At 49.5% G+C, this 16,269-nt stretch overlaps 1 protein-coding gene across 1 annotated transcript in view; it reads right to left on the bottom strand.

The window, feature by feature from the left end:
* LOC115100985 (acetyl-CoA carboxylase 2-like) overlaps positions 1–14,616 on the bottom strand; it is a 982,255-nt gene extending 967,639 nt beyond the window's left edge. Inside the window, 1 exon segment of the mRNA XM_029620121.1 lies at positions 14,473–14,616. Within this exon segment, the coding sequence (XP_029475981.1) occupies positions 14,473–14,598 (126 nt within the window). The 5' untranslated portion in view covers positions 14,599–14,616.
* Positions 14,617–16,269: the final 1,653 nt, after the last annotated feature.

The raw sequence follows: 16,269 nt of genomic DNA, 5'->3' as shown, positions 1-16,269 counted from the left end.
CATATGTGAGGACTAGCATCCTGCTTGTCCTGGGATAAACCGGCATGCCAGCAACCTCCCGATGGTATGCACTGACAGCATTCACATGGACCCTGACCGAACTGGTCTAAAGATACGACTCTGAGAGATGCCACAGGTAGTCCAACAGCTGCGAAGGGGGCAAGAGAAGAGATCCAAGCCATGCCCCGCACACCAAATGGAAAACCTTTTTCACTTCAAGCTGCAGAACTTTCTAGTGGAGAGTTTTTGGGACACCACCAGCACCTGGGAGACGCAGTCCTAGAGCACTAGAGGCTGAAGGACCAAGCAGCGGAGGTACTTCCAGTGGTTGGGGACGATTGCAATGTGTGCGTAAGCCTCCTTGAGATTGAGGGAGCAAAGCCAGCCTTCCTCCTCTGAGGAACAAAAACAGCGTGCCCAGAGATACCACCTTGAACTTTTCTCTTACAAGAAACTTGTTCAACGCCCAGAGGTTGAGAATGGGGCGGCAAGCCACCATGCCTCTTCAGAATGAGGAAATAGCTCGAATAGAACCCTTGGCCCTGCTGATGGCGAGGGACTGGTTCCACTGCGCCCGCTACAAGGAGGACAGAGAGTTCCATCTGAAGTAAGACCAGTTGGGAGGACAAACCCCACAATGGACATGGGGGCGAGGCCTCTGGAAGCTGACTGAAGTTTAGATGGTAGCCCTGACGGATGATAGTAGGACCCATCGGTCCGACGTGATCTCTTCCCAGATATAGGCGAAGATCAAGAGCCTGCCTCACCCGGGGGATCCGACGTCAGGGGTACGGTCAACTGACTTTTGTTCCCTCGCCGCCAGTCAAAAGCCTATGGCCGGGGGCTTGCTGGGACTGCCCCTGGAGGTTGGAGGATAATAATTCCTCTGCCTGAAGAAGGGCTTCCAGGATCCTGGCCTAGAGAGCTTCCTGGCCGAGAACGGGGCATCAGAAGCGCTAGCAGAAAGCTGTTGAAGGATGTCATGATAGTCCTTCAATTGCGCTACCACATCTCAGACTTTATCCCTGAAGAGGTTTTCACTGTGCAGGGGAGATTGACTAGCCTGTCTTGGACCTCCGGCCAGAGGCTCTGAGCCATGCCAATCACAGCTACCAGGCCACTGTCTCGAAAACCTCACAGGTGGAATGCTCCTCATGCTTCCCAGCCTAGAGGCACAGCAGGACAATGGCCAAGAAGGCCTCCTGTTGTTGTTGAGGTAGGCCCTCTGCGAAGCCCTGGACCTGTTTCCAGAGATTACAGTTGTACTGGGTCATATATAGCTGGGTAGACAACGATGCAGGCCACCAGCATGGCACCTTAGAAGACTTTCCTGCCCAAGGCATCTAGCTCCCTCTGCTCTCATCCCGGAGGGGCAGAGGCATGGATGCGGGAGTGATGGGCCATTTTCAGGGTGGACTCCACCGCCACAGACTGGTGGGAGAAGTGCCGCTTCTCAAACCCCACGGCCTGTTGACGGGGGAGATAGAAATGGGGTGCTCCCACATGCGGAGGAGGTGGTCCTTGAAAATGTCATGGATAGGAACCGCCATGATCTCCGTAGGAGCATCGCCAAACTGAAGAACCTCCAGCATCTTATGTCATGCGTCTTCCTCGGTGAGCAGTTGAAAGGGGATGGCTTCAGCCATAGCCCTGACAAACCCTGAAAAGGACAAGTCCTCAGGGGGCGACCAACACCGTTCCTCCAGACGAGAGCGCTCTAAGAGGGAGTCATCCGAATAAACGGAAGACAACTCTGTGGATTCATCACCCCAAGGGTTGTAAGTCCTTTCCCTCACTGGGACCAGCATGCCATGGACGAGGTCCATGAGGGGGATCAGCCCTGGGCTCTGATGGTTTCGGAGGCTATGAGGGCACCATGGGAATCGATGGTTCCCTGGCATCGAGAGGACAGGAGACCGCGGGAGGCTGGAAGGACCCAACAAGGGCTCGGGGAACTGTGGTCTGGGAAACACAGTACCGGCCGTATCTTCCTCCTCAGAGGACCCGAGAATCGGGATTACCTCCATCGGAGGGCATCGGAGGCCACTGGGAAACAGAGGGCCCCTCGTGGTGCTAGCATCGATGGCGAAGGCTCGGGCATTGGTATAGAGGCTGGTGGCACCAGCAGCTCAACACTCTGGAGAGCCTTAAGCACTGCGGACTGCACCCTGCGGTCCAAATCTTCCTGAAAGTCCGGAGTGGCCAGGACTGATGGAGGTGGATGAGGAGTCACCGGCTCTTCCTTGGGTCTCCGAGGTGGCACGGTGCCCAGCACCGGTGTCGGTGGGGAATACCTAGGACTACCAAGGACATCTGAGGATGGGGCCTCCGATGGACAGTGTTGCTTTGGTGGTGGCCTGGCGGCCGCCGGTGCCACTCCAGAACCAGAGCTATGCATCGACGGAGACCGGTGATGATGCTTGCGGGACCTCCCGATCTTTCCCCAGCACAGAGGAGGCAGAAGATCCCGATGTCCAGGAGAGCGGTGAAATCGAGGATCTATCACCGTCCCCCTCGGTCCTTGGAGGTACTGGTGAGAGGAACAGCCAGGGGAAGCATATCAACAGGCTCCCCGTGACCTCTCAGCATCGATGGAGCAGACTTCGGGGCCCCAAAAAGTTCTCCATCTTATCAAGGTGCACCCGACGCCCTTTGGGGGTTATCTGATTACAGAGACAGCACCCACAGAAGTCGTGTGAGGGCCCCCAGGCAGAAGATGCAAATCTCGTGTGGATCCGTGAAGAACATGGTCCATGGGCACTGGGGGCACCAACGAAAACCGGTCGATGCCATGAAAAAACAACCGACATGTGGTCGATGACCAGTGGTCACCATGAAGCAAAAGTCTGGAATCGACCACAAAGTTTGGAAAAAGATAAGAAAACCTACCACACCAAGTAGGCACTGACCGAAGGGGGACCCAATGAGGAAATCAGGAGAAGTTTGAAAATATCAAGAAAAACCCGAGAAAAACTGAGAGCTCCATGAACCACAAGGCAACTGCCACCACCGAAAAGAAGAGACTGAAGAGGGACGATGTTGCGATAGCGGAATGCTAGGCATGCTCAGTGTGCTGGTCAAAGCTTCTAGAAACTTTGACAAAAGTTTTCCATGCCAAGCTCCATCAGATGATGTCACCCACATGTGAGGACTACCATCCTGCTCGTCCTAGGTGAATCTTCTGTACTCCAGCGCCACTGCACTGCCAACTCCTGATAGTGAGCCCCCCGATCCTGGAAGCTCGCATCAGTCATGAGTACTAGCCATTGCGGTGTTCATAGGGGAACGCCCTTCCTTAATGATCCGCTTGTAACCACCACTGCAGTTGAATGCTGATCTCCACTGGTAAGTGAAGCCTTATCAAATAGCCCTGACACTGTGGACTCCAACAAGCAAGCAGTATGCACTGAAGAGAATGCATATTCGCCCTTGCCCATGGAACCACCTCTAGGGTGGCTGCCATCAGCCCGAGCACCTGTAAGACCATACCGTTGGACGTATTGTTTCTGTCAATAGTTGCACCTATGCCATCAGTTTCTGAATGCAGCACTCCAGTAGAAACACTCTGCCTTGCGTCATGTTGAAATGAACACAGGAGATACTCCAGTGTCTGGAAAGGCAGTAGATTGCTCTTGGCCAAGTTCAACCACCCAACCTAATTCCTGTAGCAAGGAGCTCTTTCTTAGTCCTAATTAGCCAATCATTTAAGTACGGGTTGACTAGAATCCTCTCTCAACATTGCAGTTACCACTGCCTTGACCTTGGAGAAGGTTCTGGGCGTGGTGGCCAAACTGAAGGATAGCGCTCAAAAAAGATAATGCTGCCCCAAAACAGCGAAATGCAGAAACTGTTGATGGTCCATCCAGATAGGAATATGTAGGTACGCCTCTGAAAAATCCAGAAACATAAGAAACTCCCTCGACTGTATTGCCATTATCACCAAGTGTAAGTTTTCCATGCGGAACAGAGTCACTCGCAAATGACGGTTGACTCCCTTGAGATACAGGATGGAGGGTGAAGGAACCCTCTTTCTTGGATACAACGAAACAAATAGAATATCGGCCCGTATTTTCTTGTGACATGGACACTGGGATCATGACTCACAGGCTGAAGAGTCTTGACAAACATACACTCCACTGCCTGCCTCTTCTGCGGAGAGCTGCAGGGACACACCAGGAAAACGTCCCAAGGAATGCCGAGAAACTCCAGCGCATGGCCGTCTCTTCTCACCTCCAGAACCCACTGGTCTGACATGATCTTGATTGCTGTCAACTTAAATATGTTTCCTTTTCAGCAGGCTTGCATTTCAAAACTTCATCCTTTGTCCTTCTGTGAAAGTATGGTTTAATAAGTTTCATAAGATTTTCTGACATCTTTAGTCCAAGTGCTTTCTTACCTGGGTAGCATCCCTTTCCTTTGCGATTGGGTTTTCATATTCCATTTTAAATGTTTTTGATGTTCCAAGCAATGTTCCCCAACAGGCAAAGTCAAACAATGATCACAACTCCCGCAGGTTATTTTGGACTTGTGTCCCTATAAGAAGGATGCGATTCTTTGCAGGAATGGAGTGTGGACATTTAGTGGTCTTAGCAGAAGGTTTTAATTTTGTGATCCTCATCAAGAATTATATAATCCCAAATAAACTCTCTTCCATTAAAGCCAGAAAGCTGCTGCCAGTTATTGATCAACATCTGATAGGTCGTAATAATAATACCTCCTTTCTTTGAATTTTTTCCAGGTTCTTAATACGTTCAGTCTTACTAGTACCATGAAATTCGTTAACCCTCATCCCTGGAGTCCATGTAGCAAACTCTTTTGTCCATTTGCTGATGAGGGTTGTTGGCATGACCAGCAGTACAAATTTTACAAGTTCAGGATCAAACATACCAGAAAGGAATGCAATGATTTGTATAGTTTTTTCCCAAACCCATACCATCTGCTAAAATGCCCTCCTCTTGTTTCATCTCTATAGAGACCGTATAGAAAGGTCAACCCTTCTCTCTGGCCCACCTCTGATAAAAAAAAAAAAAAAAAAGAGAGAGAGGGAACCCACTATATCATGTTCCCAGGGGTGAGTTGGCACACCTTCACCGAGAGGGTTGGGGAGAACCGCCACTCGAGCCTGCGCCCCATCTGGGCTGTCTGGGACAAAAGGACTGAAACCTACCTAAAAGCTGAGCCTTTTGAGAAGCATCTCCTCTGAAGGGTCGAAAGCTTTTGAAACACCTAGCACGACCTCTCACGCCAAACGAGCATGGCGCCTGCTTTTTATCCTCTGGTAACCAAGGAACCTGGGACTCACCCTGCTTACTGGCCATTTTTTTCTAATTCACTCCCAAACAAGAGGAGTGATCGTTTAAAGGGCAGTTTCGTAAGAGTAGACTTTGAAATTGTATCAGCTAATCAATTCCTCAGCCATAGCTGACACCTGCTGCTTATCACCGAAGCCACCCCTCTGGCATAAGTGCGGACCAGGACGCAGCCTGCATCATGCCAAAAAGGCAGCTACCAGTTTCTATCACTGCCCTGGAATTTCAAACCAGATTCATTGTCTTCCTGAGAGAGAAGCAAGCAAGTCCGAGCCACCAGGGAGCAGCAAGAGGCTATCTGCAAATTCATTGCCATTGCCTCAAAGACCTGCTTAAGGATAGCATCAATTCTCCTGCCCTGCGCATCCTTCAGTGCCATTCCCCGTTCTACAGGGTTAGTATTCCACTTGGTGATGGCACACACCAGCGCTTTCGGAAAGCGCAATTGCTCTCTTGCCACAGAATCAGGGAGTACAGTGCTTCCAAGGCTCGTCCCCCTTTAAAATTAGCTTCCAGAGCGCCCCATTCAGGATTAATCAATTCTTGAATAGCATACATAATGGGGGGAAGAAACATGCTGCTTTACACGAAGCAATTAAAATGGGATTTTCCTTTGGCTCAGACATGGAATCAGCCCCCCCCCCCCCCCCCCCCAGCATATTCAAAGTTCTGGGAGATCAGAGTCAGCAACTCATCTCTATGAAAGAAATACAACATTGTTCTATACAGCTCCAACCCCAGAGGAATTTCCTATTCTCCAGGGAATAAGGATTGCCTTCATCATCTGTGCCATCTGGGTTCCTATCGGCATGACCCGCAGCAGGTCGAGACGTACTCCAATGCTTACCCATGGCACCAGGATTGTGGGGATCCAAAGCCTATGATTTATTTATTTTTAATTCTTATATACCAACATTCTTGCAGGATTTACAAATCATATCGGTTTACAATACAACAGAACAATCGCGTCTAAGGCGTTACATTAAAAACACAGGTCAAAAGAATATAATAACAGAACCAATCGCGGCTAGGGCGTAACATTAGAACATAACGTCTAGTCGAATATATAAATATGAGTACATAAGAACACTTGGAACAGAACGCATAGGGTCTCTTTAAGGAGCATTGGCACATTAGAACATTTTAAATCATTAATAGTAACCTTAACTTTAGCACTAAGTAGGATAATATGGGTTAACTTAGAGTAAAAGATGGCACAGGGTGTGGAGAGAGGGACAGGGCAATGGGTAGAGATAAGAGATAAGAGGTGAGAGGGGACAAGAGATAAGGGGGAAGGGGGGCAAGAAGTAAGGGCTGTGGGTCAGGAAGAAAAAGAGAGAGGAACATGTCTTGTTATGTCCTTCAACCGGTGTCCGAGTGGTCTTGGGATTCCGGGAAGGCTTGTCTGAAAAGCCATGTTTGAGGTGTTTCTTAAATGTTTGATGGCAAGGTTCTTGTCGAAGCTCTGGTGGCAGAGAGTTCCAGAGGGTGGGCCCTGCTGTCCGAAATAGCACGCTTTCTTATTGTGGATTGACAGGTGGGGCGTATAATGATCCTTTGTATGCGTTTCTAATTGGTCTGTCTGATGTATGAGGACGGAGTTGAGTGCTTAGTTTAAGATGGGCGATGCCATGAATGTCCTTGTGTATCATCAATGCTTTGAAGGTGCTCCTAGATTTAATGGGAAGCCAGTGAAGGAAATGAAGGATGGGCGTGGTCCTGAACTTTGAGGTTTGGCTGGGGCCACCAAATGAACCTGAAGAAAGGATGGTAGCCCTTGAAAAGATTCCACCCAAGAAAAGGCAGAAAGCAAATGTTGCTTACCTGATTGTAACAGTGTTCTCACAGGACAGCAGGATGTTAGTCCTCACAAATGGGTGACATCGAGGATGGAGCCCACCACGGAAAACTTCTGTCCAAGTTTAAACAGAACTTGACTGGCCCCTACTGGGCATGCCCAGCAAGGCACCGACCCCTGCAGCAGCAGGGGTCTCCCTCCAGTCTGATTTTCAAAGCTACAGGCAGTGCCTAAAAAGTAAAAACAAAACGAACCCCAACACCGCCGGGGGGTGGCGGGCGGGTTTCGTGAGGACTAACATCCTGCTGTCCTGTGAGAACACCTGTTACATCAGGTAAGCAACATTTGCTTTCTCACAGGACAAGCAGGATGGTTGTCCTCACAAATGGGTGAGAGTACCGAGCTGAGGATGTCCCGACTTGCCACCAAATGCACCCAACGACGTGCAAGAGGCCACAACAACTGGGGTGGAATTTGGTAAGGGCATCCGCACCCTACCGGGAAGGTGGAAGGGTGTTGGTACATCATGTTGGAAAAGGTTACGCAAGACAGATTGGACCGAAGATGGAGTCCTGTCTTCCAGCTTTGTCCAAACAATAGTGGGCTGCAAAAGTATGGAGAGAACTCCAGGTTGCAGCTTTGCAAGATGTCAGGAAGCGGCACCGATCGAAGGTGTGCCACCGAAGTCGCCATGGCCCTTACAGAGTGTGCTTTTACACGGTCTTGAAAAGGAATGCCAGCTTGCTGATAGCAAAAAGAAATGCAGTCCGCCAACCAGGAGGAAAGAGCCTGCTTACCCACAGGTTGTCCTAACTTGTTAGGATGGAAAGAGACGAATAATTGAGTGCTCTTCCTGTGAGAAACTGTACGGTCTAGATAAAAGCTAGAGCCCGTTTACAGTCTAGGGTAATGCAGAGTCTGTTCCCCGGAGTTGGAGTGGGGCCTGGGAAAAAAGATAGGTAGTATAATGGGATTGATTAATATGAAACTCAGAAACTACCTTAGGTAAAAATTTAGGGTGAGTGCGGAGTACCGCCCAGTCCTGCAGGAGTTTAGTGTAAGGCGGATAGGTGACTAAGGCCTGTAACTCACTAACCCTGCGAGCTGAAGTGACAGCTAAAGGAATAATACCCTTCCATGTGAGATACTTTAATTCACAGGAGTGTAGAGGTTCGAAAGGTGGTTTCATGAGCCGACCAAGAACCAGATTAAGGTCCCAAGATGGGGCCTGAGGACGTAAGGGTGGCTTCAGATGGAGCAAGCCTTTAAGAAAGCGTGTTACCAGGGGTTGTACTGAAATAGGGACACCCTGTATGCCTTTATGGAAAGCGGCTATCGCACTGACATGCATCCTAATGGAAGAGGTTTTAAGACCCGATTCCGATAGATGCCATAAATAGTCCAAGAACTTAGAGATGGACAGGAAAGGGGATCAAGGGACTGGGAAGTGCACCAAGATGTGTACCTTTTCCATTTATACGAATAGGATCTTCTGGTGGAGGGCTTTCGTGAAGCTATCAGGACACGAGAAACCGAATCCGAAAGGTTAAAAGGCTGAAGGACTAACCTTTCAACATCCATGCCGTCAGGGACAAGGCTTGGAGGTTGGGATGGAGGAGGCATCCGTCGTTCTGAGTGAGCAGATGCGGATCCGTTCCCAGAGGGATGTGCCTGCGGATGGAGAGATCCTGAAGAATGGGAAACCACACCTGGCGTGGCCAGTGGGGTGCTATCAGGATCATGGTTCCTCCGTCCTGGCGAAGCTTCACGAGAGTCCTTGACAGAAGAAGAAGTGGAGGGAATGCATAGAGCAGACCTGATGTCCACTTGAGGGAGAAAGGCATCCCTCGGCCGAGACTGCTGGCTCCGAATGAAGAGAGCAGTAGTTGTCTACTTTGTGGTTCTGAGGGGACGCAAAGAGATCTATGTCGGGATAACCCCACTTGTGAAATAGAGAGGTCGCTACCAGAGGATCGAGTGACCACTCGTGTGGTTGGAAGACCCGGCTCAGCTGATCTGCCAATACATTGTCTACTCCGGCAGGTAAGTGGCCCTGAGGTACATGGAGTGGGAGAGGCTTCTGCCCAAATCTGCGCAGCTTCCTGACACAGAAGGAAGAGCCTTTGCCTCCCTGCTTGTTTATGTACCACCTGGGCCACTTGGTTGTCTGTCTGGATTAAGATTATCTGATTCGAAAGACGATCTTTTGAACGCTCTGAGCGCGTAACGGATGCTCGAAGTTCCAAAATATTTATCTGGTGTTCGGCTTCCTTGGTGACCATAATCCTTGGGTTTGGAAATCGTCCACATGAGCCCCCCAACCGATGTGGGAAGCGTCGGTGGTCAGGATTACTTGTGGATCTGGTAGGAGAAAAGGTAAGCCCTGAAGGAGATTGATTTGAGTCGTCCACCCAGGTTAAGACAGGCGAAGCGCTTGTGTAACTGCGACTATGGGAGGACAGGCGCTGAGAAGCATGAATCCATTGGTTGTCGCAGAGTCCATTGTGTTACTCTCATGGCTAGTCGGGTCATGGGAGTGACTTGAACTGAGGATGCCATGTGTCCTAGGAGAATGAAGGAATTGGCGAGCCGTGGGCCGTGTCCTGAGACTGGAGCTGGCGAGCTAGGGACATGAGAGTTGGACCCGCTGCAGCGGAAGGTAAGCCTTTGCCTGTAAGGTGTCCAAGTCTGCCCCAATGAAAGATAAGGTTTGAGATGGGACTAAGCAAGATTTCTCGTAATTGACAAGAAACCCTAAGGAAAGGAGTGTGTTGATTGTCAATTTTAGGGAGGAGTGGGCAATCTGAGGGGTGGAGGCCCTGATTAGCCAATCGTCCAGATAGGGGTAGACGTGGACACCTTCCTTCCTGAGGAATGCTGCTACCACTACGAGGCATTTGGTGAAGACTCGTGGAGCAGATGCCAGACCGAAAGGTAGTACTCGGTATTGATAATGGTCGCGGCCTACCAGAAACCGCAGATACTTGCGATGGGATTGTGTTATCGCAATGTGGGTATAAGCATCCTTTAGGTCGAGGGGAGCACAGCCAATCCCCCCTTTGCAGCAGAGGGAGTAGCGCACCCAGGGTTACCATCTTGAACTTTTCTTTTTGAAGGTACTTGTTGAGGGCCCGAAGGTCCAAAATGGGACGTAGCCCCCCTGACTTCTTTGGAATTAGGAAGTACCTGGAGTAGAATCCCTTGCCTCGTTGAGAGGAGGGACGGGTTCTATAGCATTTGATTGCAAAAGAAGGGATACTTCCTGTTGTAATTGAGTCAAGTGGCTGGATAGACTCCATGCTTGAAGAGGCGGGGAGTCTGCCGGAAGAGTTATGAAGTTGAGGTGGTAACCCTGTGTGATAATTGCCAGCACCCACTGATCTGAGGTAATCTGTATCCAATGCTGTAAAAAGTGGCACAGACGACCCCCCACAGGGATGTCGGGAAGTGGGATGTGGCATTGCTCCGTACCGGGAAGTCAAAGGCCTGCCGCAGGCCCAGGAGGTGGGGCCACAGCAGGTCTTTGTTTTCGAAGTTGGCGTGGCTGAGGTCTAGTGGAGGATCGAGCCGGACGAGGCCTAGCCGATGGAGGATAATAACGACGTGGCCGAAAGAAAGACTTTTTAGAGTCCTTCTTAGGTGGTGGTTTGGAGGATACCTCAGATGGAACAGACGAAAGTTGCTTCAACGTCTCGTGGTGATCCTTCAATTCTGCCACAATTTGTTGAATCTGTTCTCCAAACAGATTGTCCCCTAAGCAGGGTAAATCGGCTAGACGATCCTGGACCTCTGGGCGAAGGTTAGATGACTTTAACCAAGCCCAACGTCTGGCTGAGATGGCAGTAGCTGAGACTTTTGTGGAAGCATCGAAGATATCGTAGGCCGTTCTGATCTCGTGCTTCCCAGCCTCAAATCCTTTGTGAAGAAGGGCTTGAAGCTGTGGCTGGTATTGGTCCGGTAACGTGTCAGCGTAGTCCTGCATCTGTTTAAGGATGGCTCTGTTGTATTGAGTCATGTAAAGTTGGTATGAAGCTATGCGAGATATCAACATGGCCCCCATGATACACTTTCCGTCCCACACTATCTAGGAATTTGTTGTCCTTGATAGGGGGAGTGGAAGAGTGTGGTTTTAGGCGCTTGGCCTTCTTTTGTGCAGACTCAACTACAACAGAGCGATGATCCAGTGAGGCTCTGAAATCCTGGTGCTGACTGAACAAGGTATGTGGAGTCAGCTTTCTTATTAACTGGTGACACAGATGAAGGAGATTCCCAGTTTTTCTTTAAAAGATCCAGAAATACCTGGTGAATGGGGATGGAAGCGATGATTTTTGGGGCATCCAGAAATTGGAGCAGTTCCATCATCTGGTGCCTGTCATCGGTCTCAGATTGCAACTGAAAAGGTACAATTTCTGACATCTCCTTTACAAAATTAATAAAGGAGAGATCTTCAGGAGGAGATCGTTTTCTACTCTCTGTAGGAGATGGTGGGGATGGCAAATCTGTATCAGAAGATGTATCATCACCCCAGGTATCATAAGGATCATGTGGGGCTTGCAGACCTGAAGGACCTGGTTGAGGATCCAAAGGCATCGATGGAAATCTGGATGGAATCGGTGCTGCAAGCGGAACTGTAAACGGCATCGAGGGCTTCGGGGCTGCCGATGGAATCGGTGCCGATCTTGGAATCGATGGAGCCGAGGGATAAATCGGTGGAGAGGTATGCGAAGGCACCGATGGGACTACTCCGGACGGGGGAATTCGAAACGGTGTTTCTCCTGCCGATGAGAATCCTGCCGGAGACGATGGTGTAGTCGGTGCTACTGGAATCACCGATGGAAGGGCCCGCATGAGTGCCTCCATACGATTCAGTAGCGGTGCCAGCGCTTCCACTAGAGGCTCGGTGGTCGGTTCCCTCCTCGGTGGCGGAGTCGGTGCCGAGGTCGGTGCCTGAGGCGGTGCCAGAATCGGTGCCGGAGACGGTGCCGGTGGAGGCTGGAACCTTTGCATCGCTTTCTCGATGGCCTCCTGGACCAGCCGGTCCAGTTCTGCCCGGAGACCAGGGGTAACGATACCCGGCTCGACGGGAGAGGGAGGCTGAGGCAGAGCCGGAGGGACCACCGTAACCGGTGGGATCACGGCTCCCACACCCCGAGAGGGTGAGGGTTTCCTCGATGCCTGCGAACGAGACGTGGACGGTGCCAGGTCTGACCGAGGCTTTTTTGTCGGTGGCTCGGCCTGTTCAGAGGTCGATGGCTGTGGATCCTTGACGGGCCGAGACTTGTGCCGCCGATGGCGATGCTTGTCCTTCCGATCTCCTCGCCCATCCGAGGAGGGGACAGGAGTCGACGGCCGAGAAGTCATCGGTGGTGGACGGTCACCGGAGGGTTGACGGTGGTGGTGCAACTTCGACGGTGCCGGTTCCGATGACGTCGATGCTATCGATGGTGTTGGGGTGGGTGCATGGAAGAGGAGCCCCATCTTCTCCATCCTGGCTTTACGACCCTTAGGTGTCATTAGGGCACATTTAGTGCAAGTCAGGACATCATGCTCACTTCCCAAACACAGAACACAGACCCTATGGGGGTCTGTGATGGACATAGTCCGGGTGCAATCCGGACAATGACGGAACCCTGTCGCCATGGCCTAGGGCCAAATTTAGCCGCGGGATCGGTAAGTGCCAACAGGCCTCAAGGGTCAAAATCGACGGCAGTCGATGAAAATCGGCAAAAAACTTACCGGATTCCGCGAAGGTGACAAAAATTTGTCGAAGGGAGACCCCTGAGGGGCAAATTTTCTTCGGAAAGAAAAAACCGAATTCCTGTCAGGAACGTGGTAAGAGAGCTCCTTTCACCGCGTGGCAGCTGCTGCGCGGAAAAAAGAAGACTGGAGGGAGACCCCTGCTGGCTGCAGGGTCGGTGCCTTGCTGGGCATGCCCAGTAGGGGCCAGTCAAAGTTCTGTTTAAACTTTGACAGAAGTTTTCCGTGGTGGGCTCCATCCTCGATGTCACCCATTTGTGAGGACAACCATCCTGCTTGTCCTGTGAGAAGGATCTATACCAAAACCAGGGGGCATCGGTCCTGCACCAACTGAGTTGCCTTCCCCCTCTGACAAACCATTTACGGGAGGCCCCAAAACCAGGCAAACCATCTGACAGTTCCCTCTCCGATCCCATTCCCGCATCATGCTGGGAAGGGCCAGGCTCAGCAAATCAGTCAGAGATAATGCTCTCTGAACCTCCAGGCTGAGATGCCCGAATATGGCAAGCAGCACAAAGGGTAAGGTGCTTAGGCTTCTTTGCTACCAGTGCCATGGATAAACACCTGCTAGCACCCAAAGCATCTGACAATTGTGCGCCCAGCTGCACGCCACACAAGCTAGCCTGGACAGGGCACCCAAAAACAAGCTCTGTCCAAAAATGTAGGCGCCCAATACATGGTCCAGGTAAGCACCCACCCAGGCACACAAGCACAAACTGACATCAGACTCTGCTTCGTGGAAAACTTGTGCGTAGAAAGGTGCACAAGCACCACCATTGCCTATTAGGCAGCATCTAAGCAAAGCCTGAAAGCAGGGTATAGCCAAAAGTGCTGCTCAATCCGCCAAGCTGCCCCAACTTCCCAAGCTCCCCCGGAGACGGGGACGGATGTCAGATCAGCGCACCAAGCTCTGAGACCAGAAGGGGAATGGAATCCCTAAAATTAACTCCCCTTCTCTTTATTTATTTTTTTTATAATTACTCTTTACCTGAGCTCATCCTGTCCCAGCAGAGTATAAAGTTGGTCTCCGGCTGCTGGGGGAGAGAGCAAAGGCCTTCACCACCGCATTCGGCTTACTGCACCGCTAGCCTCTCAGCTGTTTCTCTCTCTATAGCTGTCCACACCGGAAAACCAGCTACCGGACCGAGACACTCTACTGAGGGAGGTATCCGCAGATATCACCTCAGGAAAACTCGACTGAGGGAGGGACTAGAAGGTATCACCACATGAGAGCGGGACGAATTAATTTTCTCCTTGTCTCCTTCTACTTTTTTTTTTTTTTAAGCAAGGGAGATGCACGTCCACCATCTGCTGGAGATGGAGAATACTGGCGGGCTGATGTCAGTGTAGGGGTGTATATACCGTGATGTCAGCTTTGCTCCAATCTCCTGGTAGAGGTGCATAACCCACTGGTGTGGATTAACCTGTCTGAATGCTAAGAAATGCTATTTAAAAGAAAAAATATTAAAGTCATGAATATTAACAAATATATATGATAAAGCTTTGCTTTTCTAGGCAGTTTGGTCAATGGTTCAGCTGCTGTCATTTCTGCCAAGAGATAACCCCCAAAAATGTCTTTGGAAGCAAGGGTAAGTATGCATTTATTACCTTTTCAATTATGCGATTTCCTCCAAACCGAGTGACAAACTCAGCTGGAGATGCAACTGTGAAATCCCTGTGCAGATCCATCTTCTTCTGATCTCGTCCCTTCTTCATCAGGTGTAGTCCAGACATGCTGGGTCTGAGGACAACATAAAAGGCAACAAAGCAAGTGAATGCAGTAGATGGGACTCCCAGGTCAGGCTGACAATACTCAGCTGCTGAGAGCAAGTCACTCTGAAGATATAAGAGATACAGTAACTGACCTATTATCTGACCACCACATATCCGACTGGCCAAGTTAAAAGTTCTAGTGAATGAAGCCCCATAGTTGGATAAGTTCAGCCAGCATCAATTGCTTTGTTTGGACCTTGGTGACCACCATCCTTATTCTCCCTCTCTCTCAAACCATCAATATATCACCACTTATATTACAAGCAGCAGGGCTGATCCTAAAAGGGTGCAGGGCCTGGAGTAAATCAACCACAGTGGGGGCCTGGAATCATGATGTGCAAGGTTCCACCCACAAGATGACAGGAAATTATATTGGGGGTGTGGCTTCCATGGTCAAAGTGTAGGGTATAGGGCAATTGCCCCCCCCCCCCCCAGATAGCCCTGACCAGTAGGAGAGGCATTCCAGCAATCATGAGTAACACACCACTGCACTCCCAGTGTTGAAGCTTCCAGGTTCTTCTGCATAGGACACAGGACAGACACTTCCTGGTTCCAGATTCTTACAGCATTTTTAATTATTTATTCATTTATTTATTTATTATTAAATTTATACCACCAATCTGTAATCCTAAGCAGTTTACAAAATACATATACAGTTATGACAAAATCCATAAAAACAAATAAAATAAAGCAATAGTTAAAGAAACATATAAGCTATCACAAAACATAAAACATAAATAGCAATATGAGACTAACAATAAAAATAATAAAACATAGTCTCATTACCGAATGTTTTACCAAAGGACCAAAAGGATAAGAACATTGCCTTAAGTAAAAGCTTCCTGGAATAGATGAGTTTCTATCATCTTTCTAAATTTTGGAAAGGAGACCTCAGCTTTAATTTCTTTTGGCAGCATATTCCATAAAATTGGGCCTTGTATGTTAAAAAAAAAAAAAAAAGTGTTTACGGGACTTATCTAGTCTGGTTTGTCTGAATGATAGTATACATAACAGTCCCTGTGACATTGACCTAAGGCTCCGTGTAAGCTAATATAGCTTAAAGGCTGCATTAATAGTAGGGGAGACTAGGCCATTAATACTTTGAATAACAAGTAGTAAGATCTTAAACTTAATTCACCAAGTAACAGGCAACCAGTGTAGTTCTACAAATGTTGAATTGATTCCCAGAAACTAAAACGGGCTGCTGCACTTTGCAAGTACTGTAATGCACAAAGTATACACTGCGGCAAGCCAATATATAAAGAATTGCAGTCATCAAGAGAAGAAACAAGGGTGTGCATTACAGTTTTTTAATTTCAGTTACCCAAAAAAAGGCAAAGCCTCCATAGCATCCATAGTTTTAAAAAGGCACCCTTAACAACCTTGATGATATGTGGGCAAAGGGAAAGGGAAGAGTACAAAATGACTCCCAAATTACAGACGCTATGTTACAGACCAGGAACGTGACCTTTTCTTCTTCCCACTCCTGTGGCCAGGAAGAGGAAGTAATGTTTACCGCGCACACGGGAAGAAGAAAAGGCCATGCATGCATGCTGCTGCAGAAATCGCATCCCAAGGCTCTCCCTGGCCCCGCTTCACTCAGCACTTTGCCTGTGCTGCAATCATTGCGGA

This window comes from Rhinatrema bivittatum, chromosome 11 (assembly GCF_901001135.1).
Source record: "Rhinatrema bivittatum chromosome 11, aRhiBiv1.1, whole genome shotgun sequence".
NCBI lineage: Eukaryota > Metazoa > Chordata > Amphibia > Gymnophiona > Rhinatrematidae > Rhinatrema > Rhinatrema bivittatum.
Note: the sequence above shows the minus strand (reverse complement) of the source record. Positions and strands in the feature narration are given on the sequence as shown.